At 43.1% G+C, this 11,046-nt stretch overlaps 1 protein-coding gene across 2 annotated transcripts; it reads left to right on the top strand.

The window, feature by feature from the left end:
* The first annotated feature begins 3,754 nt into the window (after positions 1-3,754).
* si:ch211-171h4.3 (serine/threonine-protein kinase SBK2) lies at positions 3,755-9,572 on the top strand. Of its 2 annotated transcripts, XM_015974004.3 has the most exons (5): positions 3,758-4,208; positions 7,293-7,437; positions 7,507-7,709; positions 7,853-8,014; positions 8,094-9,572. In XM_015974004.3, the coding sequence occupies exons 1-5, from the start codon at positions 4,203-4,205 to the stop codon at positions 8,700-8,702; spliced, it is 1,125 nt and encodes a 374-aa protein (XP_015829490.3). In that variant the 5' UTR covers positions 3,758-4,202; the 3' UTR covers positions 8,703-9,572. The 2 variants fall into 2 exon arrangements, with proteins under 2 accessions (XP_015829489.3, XP_015829490.3); XM_015974003.3 differs by having other exon boundaries at positions 3,755-7,437.
* The last annotated feature ends 1,474 nt before the right edge of the window (positions 9,573-11,046 follow it).

Raw genomic sequence — 11,046 nt, 5'->3', positions numbered from 1 at the left:
GCGCGCGAGTGTGTTTCACATGTGGTTTCTCTACTAACACATTTAGAACACGTTCTGAGCAGCACATATAGAAGCCTGGCTTTCCTCCAGCAGGTCTAATTACTGTTACTCTGCGCTTCATCTGAGAATGTTACCTAAACTCTGCATGTCGCTGAAATGCAAACACTCGTAAAGATCTGACACACACATCATCCGCTCACGGCTGAGTGACGGAGGGAAGTCGGAGCGCAGCTGTTTGCTGAACCGAGGTCTCTCTCTCTCTCTCTCTCACACACACACACACACACACACACACACACACACAGCCGCTGGTGACAGCTGACAGCAGGACTTACAAACCACCAGAGGCCTGAGTGTCAGAGGAAAATCGTCCTGCAGAGGGAGAGCGATTCTGTTCGGCACCTAAATACAGACACACACCCATGGACGTAATTTTCACTTTAGAAGTGGGGGGGACACGGGGGGGGGTATCTTTACAGTATGTTCTAATGGGAAACAGGCTTCAACACAAACGGTTGTTTTCCGCTTGGTCCTAGAGCTCAACCAGTGTCAATTTAATATAGTGTAATATTGTTTTTGGATGGTAAAAAGTGCAGGGGTCAAACCTTGACTTTGGAAAAAGTGGGGGGGGGGACATGTCCCCCCTGTCCCCCCCCCAAAATTACGTCCATGCACACACCATCAGGGAAAACACGAGAAAGAATCAAATCAACATTGATTCTGCATCAGTTCAGTTCCTCACAGCTGTGCAAAAATCTTCGTGTTCCTGCTGTTGGACAACAAGACCAGCTGGAGCCAAACAGACGGGGTGATGATGAGACAAACGAGCTGCTATGATCAGAGAGTTTAATGGCTGCAGCTAGAAATACACACCGCTACGTATTACAGCATCCTTTATGAGAAGTAAATCTCCCTTTGCAAACTGTTTCAGATACCAGCACACCAGTGCCATGGTCCAGTTCAGCAGCCAAGTCAGAAACTGGCAGGGAGCGATGCAGAACAGAAGAAAAAACACACTTTTGTTTTATCTAAATAATAAACAAAGAAGAAAGACACATGAGGTCCATCTGCTGCAACACTCATGGACGTCACTAGGATTGAGATATAGGGGGGGCTTAGCCGCAGGAGCTTGACCTCGAACGTTTTTTGTCACACCCTGCAAAAACTTTGTCAATTAATTCATTATCTGAAGAACATTTAACAAAACCTATTATTTTATCACTTTCTTTTCCTTTCCTACTTTTGTGCATTTTCTCTTTTCTTTTCATAAAAAATAACACTTAATCAGTTCATTAGTGGGGTCTATGTTGAAGAAAGATTTTATGTAAGTCCATTAAAAATGAGATATGTTATATCTCCAAATAAAGTTATTCATTTCAGTCTACTGCACTTAACAGGGGGAAATGTTGTAGTCATTTATTTGTTTAATTACAACTTGTTTAATTATAAATGTTACTTAAATGTGACAATAAAGAACAAATGAATAATTGTAAAACTTTTTTTCTGCCAAATGAGTGTGCAGTTGACAGTTTTAATATATGAATAACACTGCTATGATATGGAATAAAGGAGTATATAATTAACTATTACAAGACAAAATAACAGTATATATAAAAATATCCAGCAAGTAGTAGAACTTATAATACAGAAAGTCAACTATACAGATACAACTTGACATAAGGTTGCAGGCCAGATGATAATTATAGTTATTTTTGTCTCTTACCTGTTCACTCCTAAATAGAAAACTGTTCAGTTTTGCTTGGGAACTTTGTGCTCAGGTAAATGCTCATAACGGTGCACTCGCCCCTGTTTTCGCTGTAGATCACTGACCTTGACCATGCAGATCTCCTCAGCATCAACCACCTGGTCTCTCTCCTGTTCCTCATTCACTCTCTTAAAACATCTTCGTATATCCATCTAGCCAACACATTGAAAAACATTTTCAATTTCTAATGCCAAAAAAATGCTACTATACCATTTAGTTTTCACTCACAATAATTGAAACAGCCATTGGTGGATAAATGGGACAGAATATGGACAACTGTTAGTCTAATATAGCCTATGTTTGGTTGCTCATGATGATGGCATTTTCCATAACATCACATCGAGCTGCCAAAATTTATGTTAAAGTTAGACGAGTACAATATCTCCTTTCTTTACCATAGGTACACATAGGGAATATTAAGCAACTGACAACCCACATGGAAAGAAGTCATAAACATATAGGTTTTAATATATGTTTTGATATAGCTTTTGAATATATGAGACATATATAAAACTGGCTGTTTACTATATTATAGATACATATATGTACCTATAATATATTATATATATATATTATAGAAAAATATATATAATATAGAAAAATGGTCAATAATATACACATTCGGCCAGATTCTGATTCAGGTTTTTAGTGTGGAGTGATTTTTGTGCCACCAACTGGAGTGATCAATCTGCAAGAGCACAACGTCGTATGCGGCCCTCTCTCTGCATGCTCAACTCCGTCTCTGCCTGCACAAATCTCCCTGCTGTTGCTCAATTTGCAATTTACAAAGCAATGTAGCCTCTCCGTCAGCCAATCAGAGAGCTCTCCATTATGCAATCAAAGCATGTCCAGGAAATACTGGCAGGAAAATTGCACTTTTTTCAGATAAAGAGGACTTTATATAATTATATTTAATTAGGTTGATTAACCCTCCTCTTTTCCTGGGACATTTCCACTGTTCACTTCCTTTTACACATCAAGGGATCATTTATGTCTGACCAAACAGAGAAGAAACACTTCATATGTTGAAATTAAAAGTCCTCTTTAACTGAAAATAGTGCAATTTAACAGTTTTAGGAATAGGCAATGTGTCTTTTCTGGAAGTCAAATATGGTCACCCTAATCATGACACATGAATTACAATAAAGTATTTTGCAGGCAGTGGATGGTGACTGGTAGCTAACCAGCAGCAGAAAGCTGTTCAATAAGCTGTTAAATGGGTGTTTTTCTGTAAAGCAGTGTTTCCTGGACATGCTTTGATTGGATAAAACAGAGCTGTCTGTGATTGACTGTTGGAGAGGCTACTTGTTGAGGAGAGCAGGGAGAGATTTGCATGTGCAGAATTGATCCCATAGAGAGGGCTGCAGCTGCTGCACACAAGCGCAGAGCAGGTTCTGTTTGTGCAGACTCATTACTGTACGCTCAAGTTGGTGGCACTAAGTCACTCAATGAACTGGCTGGCTGGTTAATCATGTCACTTCAGGGGAGTTTTCCGACCATTTTACTTGACATCAAAGCTTTTCATTATGGTTTGCAGCATGTAAACATGCTAGCGGAGTTAGCATTAGCATGTCTGTGCGGTAGCATTTTCCTCTCTCGTCTGAACTATAACCTTGAAATATTAACGGTGTGCTGCTGTTGCTGTCTTACCCTAATGTGATGTTGAGTGACTTACATGAGCGCTGAGCAGGGTTTGCTCATCGATATATGGGTTTTTCTGTATCGACCCGCCCCCTGACTTGTCAACAAAGCTGCGGGAAGTGGAGGAAGTTCTTTCTTGATACTTCCTGTGTGCGACGGTGTAGTTCTATATTCATTAATTATTATTTCTGTTTCAGACTAAAAAACTCATGTACCAACTACACGTGTCGTGATTGTGTTCAGCATGTAGATGTGAACAAATAAAAAAAAGTTAACTGAAAAAAATAAAATAAACCAAAATGATAGGGGGGCTTGTGATTATTTGAGGGGGGCTGAAGCCCCCCTAAAACGGACCTAACGACGTCAGCGTGCAACACAGAAAGATATGTTTATTAAATCCAACCTGCTAGATTTCTACATGCTTTTTGCGATTTTTAAAACATTTTTGCAGCATTCTGGGATTTCTGTTGCAGTTTTTCCTTCAAGTCTTCTAACTGAATCTTGATTTGCAGTCTGAACTCTGAACTTTTCAAGCTGCCTCCCAGAAGGTTTGCAAAGCAATCTTCAAAGGGGGTGAAGATGGATCCCGTTGAGATAAAAGCTGAAGCTGCAGATGACGTGAAGCGTCTGATGAAGCCAGTCAGAAAGCTGCAGACCACCGCAGCAGCAGCAGCAGCGTGACTCGTGACGATTTTCTGACTTTTGCACCTGCTGAGTGAAAACAACGTCGTAGATTTTCATCTAACAGGTTCAGAACCAAGGAGAGTCGCTGAAGAACCGAACCACAGCTGCAGAAATGGCCGTGAGTCAGAACCGAGTCGCACACTGCTTCAGTAGTAGAATAAATAATGTTTCCACGAGGTAAAAATCTACAGATTATATGTAAAACCTACATTATGTCCTCATATGTGATGCTAGTTTTTTTTTTTTTTGCATTTAATTCTTTTGTCTTCAAAGTAAATCTAAATGCTTGCTTTTTCTGATGTTACGTTAAAAACATGGAGGGTGTGGGGGGTCGACTCAGATCTGTGAATCTTATCAAATCAGTCCTGAGGAGACAGATTCATGAAAGCAGATCTGCTTCTGTCCTTTCTGCTGAGGAATCAGAGCCTTAAATCTGTATTCACACAAAAAGTGTAGAAAATGTGTTCAAACTTGTCCTAATTTTAGTTTAACAAAATGACCTCATTAGAAACCTTCAGTGTAGTAAAATAAAACTATACTGGAGCACTTAAGCTTAAAGATGACAACCACTATGCTGTATTTTCTGTATTCTGTTTATTATTTTCATCTCATCTGCATTCTGGTGGTGTTTTTAAGCAATTCAAATTTTGCAAAATATCTCTTTTGCATGCAACAATTCTGCAGAAAATGCAAAATGTTTTATTCATGTGTGAATTTGGTGTTTGATCTAATTCAGAACATTTCTGTAGAACCTCCTCTTTGATCCTAATGGAGGGATTTTGGAGGTTCTGTTTTCTCTTTTAGGACTTTTGCGGGATGCTTCATGCGTTTGTGCCTCAAAGGGAGACGAGGCGGTTTTGGCTTGCTTTTAGCGCCCCCTAGTGTCTGTTTAATGGAACTAAAGCAACACTGATCTCTCGCTGTGCGTTTGTCCTTTTAACAACTTAATCTAAAAAGCTGAAATGTCTCTTCAGGCTTCATTAGTGTCTACAGGAGCGATTCATCAGTAAATGAAACAAATCAGCTGTGTTGTTCACGATCTAAAACATGCAAGAAACGTGCTGGAAGCAGACTGCAGCGCCAGGTATGTCAGCCCCTTTTTTATTCTAAAGCCTGATTCTCCGTCTGCGTCAGTGCGGAGACACGCAACGCCATCATCCGTCCTTGCGGGCCTGCTGGAGAGCTCCGCAAGGACGGACGGAGTCGAGCTCTGTTTTCTAAACATCCGTCCGTCGAGACGGAGAATGCAAGCTTGTGATTGGTCAGGACGCCGCTGTCGTCTACACCGCCGCCATTGCGCCCTCAAAAACATAAAGAGAGCCGAGGATAACTAGCGGCAGACACGGAGCAGCTTGAGGAATACCTCGTGAAAAAACTCTAAAAACATGAACGTTTAATTTCCCCGTGACTGGAGGAGAGAAAAGATGCACAGCAAGCGTTTTATTTGTGGACGGAAATGACAGGAAACGTGGGTTTAGAGGTGGCGAGCGCATGAAGAGGTGGAGGAGGATGAGAGACAAATCTGTCTGTTAAAAAGTCTCTTATATACAAAAAAACACAATGTAAACACACTATCTTGGACCGATACATGACAGGATACCACAGAACAGCGCTACGCCCTCTGCTGTCCTGGCGGGGAATTGCTTTGCAACACTATCCAGGAGACGGAGAAGCATGAGGGCAAAATGCCTCCGTCCGTCCGTGCGTGCGTGTCTGTCCCTGTTGGAGCCGATGGAGAAGCATGAACCAGGCTTTAGTCCAACAAACCAGCACTCTGAAGTTGCAAATGCGGTATTCTGGCCACAGACGGAGACAAGGGCTGGGTGGCCTTTCATTAACGCTGTAAACGGTCATTTTAGCACATACTAGCTCAAGAAAAATGTTTAAAAAGCATCCCTTTAACATTTGTATGTGTTACATTTATTTGTTGAAAAATCAAAACAAAAACCTGCAATTTGTGATTTTTCTCACAAATGCTACAGTGCAAAATCAATAAATGCTAAATTATTAGTAAAATTAATAAAATACATTTATCCTTTATTTTTGTAACGTTTCTATACAAATTACTTCCGTGAACGATGTCAACAATGTCAAGGTCAATAACAGAGAAAATTAGCACTAAAATTCCAAGTTATTTATCAACTTGTGCGTATAAAACACAACTAAATGTTTCCTCATGTGGAAAAATCCACAAACAACAAGACAATTATGAGATAAAATCATTATTAAAGGTGTCAACTAAACGTTAAAACAGATTTTTCCTCAACAAATTTCAAAATGAACAAAGTAAAGACGGAAATGAAGTCATTTCCTTTTATCGTTTTACCTCTTTTTGGAATTTTTAGGAGAAACATCAAATCATAAATTATTTTATAATCAAGTAATTTTGGAAAAACTTAGTTGTTCAATTCTGAGAAAATCTCAGTGAGGAGGTGTGTGTGTGTGTGTGTGTGTGTTCTAATGAGCTCTAACGAGCCGCTCCATGATCGTTTCTACGCGCTGACACCGGGTCTCGGCCCCGACCCAAAGCTACCAGCTGCAGTGGAAACCAGCCGGTGTGACGGGACTTCATACAACTATAAACAGACATGTTTACATCCTAAACGTCTCCATGACGACTGACAGCACTCAGACTGTTGGGTCACATTCCAGAAGGGGTTCAAATCCACAGAGAACAGGAATATTGGAGCAGCATCTCTGCTGGTATTTGATCATGTTGAGATGAAATAATAAAGTCAGATTTTCTAACGCTTCCTAGTTCCTGCAGCTCCCAGAACCAGGATTTTAGACCGTTAGAGCCACCGACTACTAAAACGTTCCGTAAAGTGTCCAGATCAGCTCAAGAGCAGATGGTCAATTTATTAGGTCAGAAAAAGGCTTGACTGGTTTTTGGTGAGATTTATTTGTGACAGAAATAAACTCCACATGCTCTAAATAAGAATCAAGCCACCAGAATGGCTTCCGTCCAGCAGACATTAGTCACATCTGTTGTACATTTCTCCGTTACGTTTCACTACGTGAACACGTTTGTCTAAAGATAAAGGACATGTTTTATTTTTGTTTTTGCACAAAACTATTAGGGAAAAAAATGCAAGATCAAGGTGAAAAATGGGAAATAAGTTATAAAAAATGTCTTTTTACACAAAAATGGTTTGATTTGGAAGTGAAAACTCTTTTATTTTATGTATTTTTTTGCCTTCAGGCCGCCATGAAGCTTCTGGATGACATGTGCCACCTGTCGGCTCAGTCTCTGACTGCCATGGACACATCGGAGACCTTCCGGGTGCTGAAGCAGCTGGGAGAGGGCTCTTATGGAAAAGTCATGCTGGCTGTGCACAGGAAAACAGGTGAGGAGTTCAACTGATCCCATCTTTAAGGGACAGGAGACATATCACCTCCTTTACCCTGAACCCCAGGTACCCCGATGGCTTTGAAGTTCTTCCCCCGCGAGTCCACCTCCCTTCTCTCCTTCCTGAGAGAGTACAATGTCTCTCTGTCCTTCTGCACCCACCCGTCCCTGACCCGGGCTCTGGGGATCGCCTACGCCACACCTTCACACTACATCTTCGCTCAGCAAGCAAGCCTCTTTGGCGATCTCTATGATGTCATCGTACCTGAGGTATGTGTCTCCTGAAAACCCACGAAGTTAAAAATAAAGTTTAGGATTTCGATGAAGACGTCTGGTCTGGAATGATAAAAACTAACATTTAAACACGTTTGTAGATCTCATAAAGGATTCCTTTCCATGCACCTGTTGTCCAGGTGGGGATGGAGGAGGACAGCTGCCAGCGGGTGGTGTCCCAGCTGTGTGGAGCTCTGTCCCACCTGCACTCCCTCGGTTTTGTCCACAGAGACGTCAAACCAGAGAACGTCTTCCTCTGTGACTCTGCCTGCCGGTGGGTCAAACTGGGCGACTTCGGAATGGTCAGTAGAAAAATATGAAACATTCCAGATCTTTATGGATGAGCTGGGACAAACTGCCCCCCACCCCCACCCCTTCCAGGTGAAGGCCAGAGGAACCAGAGTCCCAGAGGTCTGGTACAGCTCACCTTACTGCACCCCCGAGGCTGAGGTTGCTCGAGGGAACGAGGACAGCTGGGACGATGATCGGAACGAGAACTTGGAGAAGAAGGAGAGAGTCTGGGTGTCTGTGGAGCCCAGCACAGACAGCTGGACGCTGGGCATCATGACGTACGCCATGCTCACCGGCAGCCACCCCTGGTCCGAGACGGGCAGCGACTGCCAATCATACCTCAGATACCAAGAGTGGTTCCGTGAAGCCAAAGGCCCCAGCGATGAACTGGTCGTGCGGACAGAACCCCAAACGGGAAGCTCACGGAAGACCTCGGGTGTGAAAGAGGCAGGACGGGAGGAGCAGCATCCCGTCGCTCCTCAGTTTGCATCTTTCACGCCGTTAGCCTGCTCGTTCTTCCAGTCGCTCCTCGACCCCAGGCCACAGCGTCGAGGACAACCTGAAGATGCTCTGAGTTTCCTGGGAGGCGACTGGATGACGGAGAAGGAGAGGATGAGGCTGGAGGAGGAGAGGAAGAAAAGCAGTGGGAAGGGGGCGATCAAGTGTGTGAAGGAGAAGGAGGGGAGAGGAGAGCGGTGAGGATGACGGACCGTTGGTGCAGCACCATGATCTAAACTCGTTGTAGACGTCTGAGCTTGACAGGGGGTGTCACGAGTCATGAGCCGAGGTGAGTGCAGCTCCTCAAATAAACCATCTTTGAGGTTCTTTTCCCATAGGTGAGGAGCGGAGGGGACACCAGCTGCGCTGGATTCCTAATCAGGTGTCCTGGCATAAAGGGAGGGTGGAGATACCTCTCGACGCCGGATGATTGCTACAGTTTGGTTAGCTCCAGCCATTTGTACTCGTTTGCTTTGCTCGCTTGTTTATCGTGTTTGGATTACTCGAATTTTGACTTTGGACTCGTCTCCGAACCCTCGTCTGCTTTGCCCTGTCCGGGTCATCCTCTACCACCTCCACCACCTTCGCCGCCAGAGACTCCGGAACCCTCAGGACCACCTCCCATCCTCCTCCACGGCACTTGTCCCATCTCCTCTCCGCTGCCTCACCCACCTCGCCCTCGCTCACCTCGGCTCGCCACCATCCCCTTCGATCGCAAGATCTCAACTCTGGACTATTATCAACCGGTCATCAACTCACTGGACTTCCCAGTGCTTCTTCTGTTCCCGTTTTTGTAATAACGAGACTTTATTTTTACTCACCTCAGCAGTCGTGTCGACTCTGCACGTCTTGGGTAGACGCCTCCCGCAAGTCACGACAGGGTTTTCCTTTCTTTATCAAACACAAACCGACTGTTTGTAGACTAAATCTGAACAGATTTCATGTGTTTGTAGAACAAAATGATTATTTTTTTTTTTAACTGAGGTTGTGTTAGTGGTCAGTGTCTTACCTGTAGGGGGCAGTAGTCATGACAACCACAATAAAGGTTCAATCAGCTTGTCACATATCTGATATGGTTGTTATGTGGTGCTTCTTGGCGTGAAATGAGTTAGTTACCATGGCAACGGGCTCACAGAATCAAAAGATGTTTTAAACCCAACTTCAGAAACAAAACAGCAAAGAAGCTTCTCTATGTTCCGATCGTGATAACTGGCTTTGGGAAACGTTGACGTTTGTGGCTTTTTTCATTCAGATAGTCCAGAAACTCGGAATCAAAATAATCAAAGTGATGAAAACTTTTAAGTAGCAGTTATTTTCCAAGGAAAATCACATTTTTATGCAGCTTACAAGCAAATCAATGAGACAACTAGAAGAAAAAAGGATCTCAGTCCTCTGCGTTAATCTGCTTGTATAGCTGCTAATCCAGGGTAACGATTTTATAGGAATAACTGATTATTATAATCCCGTTGTGCTGCTGCATTCCTCACCATGATGATCTGGAAGTGAAACGGGAGATTTTTACAGAATAGAGGAGAAATATCACACCGTTCCCTGCAGACGCTGCTGGATGGGAGCTAGTTTCATCCCAAAACACGGATGATGATGCGAGAACAATCCTCCAAAAGCTGTCGGCAAAAATCAAAGAGGCCAGAACCCTGACTCTGGATCTGATCCCTACTGAGCCGGATGATACGAGGCAAGCCTGAGGTCAGATCTCATCATCAGATTACTGCGCGAGTTTCTAAAGTCAGCTGCAAAAGGATTTACCTTCGCATAATTTCCAATTCAGTCCAATTTCTTTTGTGCTTCTGTGGAAAACAAACTTTCCAAGCAATCCCAAACTTTTTCACCACGTTTTGCAGCAGGAATTGTCAGATGGTAGCAGGGGATGAGAGAAAGCCTGAGAAAACTGAAATATCCCCAACCCAACCTCGTGGAAGAGGAAAACCACTCTGGAAAAATCCCCCCGTACACAGAAGTTTATGGAAAACTGTTCATGGAAACCGTGGGAGTTTTACAGCCGTTTCCTTTCCTCGGTCGTTTAAAACTTGGTGTAACCCAACCATGAATGTTGAAACAGAACAAGCGAGCGGCAGCTGCAGCTCTGAGGGTCATTAGTGGTTAGTTGGGTTGTAATGCTCTCGTGTCCCTGTCCAGCACGACCAGCATGTCCAGCATGTCCAGCATGTCCAGCATGTCCAACATACTGTCTTCTGGGATATCTTTAGAAGCAGATTTCAGAGTGTGTGTGACGTACGTCATGGAGCGGAGCTGTAAACACGCCTGAGGTCCGGTTCAGACACTGGATTTTCTGACTCCATTCAAAAGGTGTTAACAGCATTCTTATTAGGAAAAGGAGGCACTAAACATGTGTGCTGTTGCTTTTCTCCCTCCCTTTCCACTGATTTCCCTCTTTCCTATTCACTCTCTTTCTTTACATTTTTAATCACATTTGTCTATTTTTTGCTCATTTTAAATATATTTTTAATCATTTTCTAAATCATTTTTTATATTTTTACATTTTTTGTTTTTGTGAAGCGCCTCA

Source organism: Nothobranchius furzeri, chromosome 19 (genome assembly GCF_043380555.1).
Source record: "Nothobranchius furzeri strain GRZ-AD chromosome 19, NfurGRZ-RIMD1, whole genome shotgun sequence".
In the NCBI taxonomy this organism is placed as follows: domain Eukaryota; kingdom Metazoa; phylum Chordata; class Actinopteri; order Cyprinodontiformes; family Nothobranchiidae; genus Nothobranchius; species Nothobranchius furzeri.
This window is presented reverse-complemented; position numbering and strand designations above follow the sequence as displayed.

Bases quoted from the DNA above. Each gene is read 5' to 3' on its own strand.
- si:ch211-171h4.3 (XM_015974003.3), top strand. From the start codon at position 7,137: ATGTTTTATTTTTGTTTTTGCACAAAACTATTAGGGAAAAAAATGCAA. The intron at 7,710-7,852 runs GTATGTGTCTCC...CCTGTTGTCCAG, and splicing joins ATGATGTCATCGTACCTGAG to GTGGGGATGGAGGAGGACAG. The intron at 8,015-8,093 runs GTCAGTAGAAAA...CACCCCTTCCAG, and splicing joins AACTGGGCGACTTCGGAATG to GTGAAGGCCAGAGGAACCAG.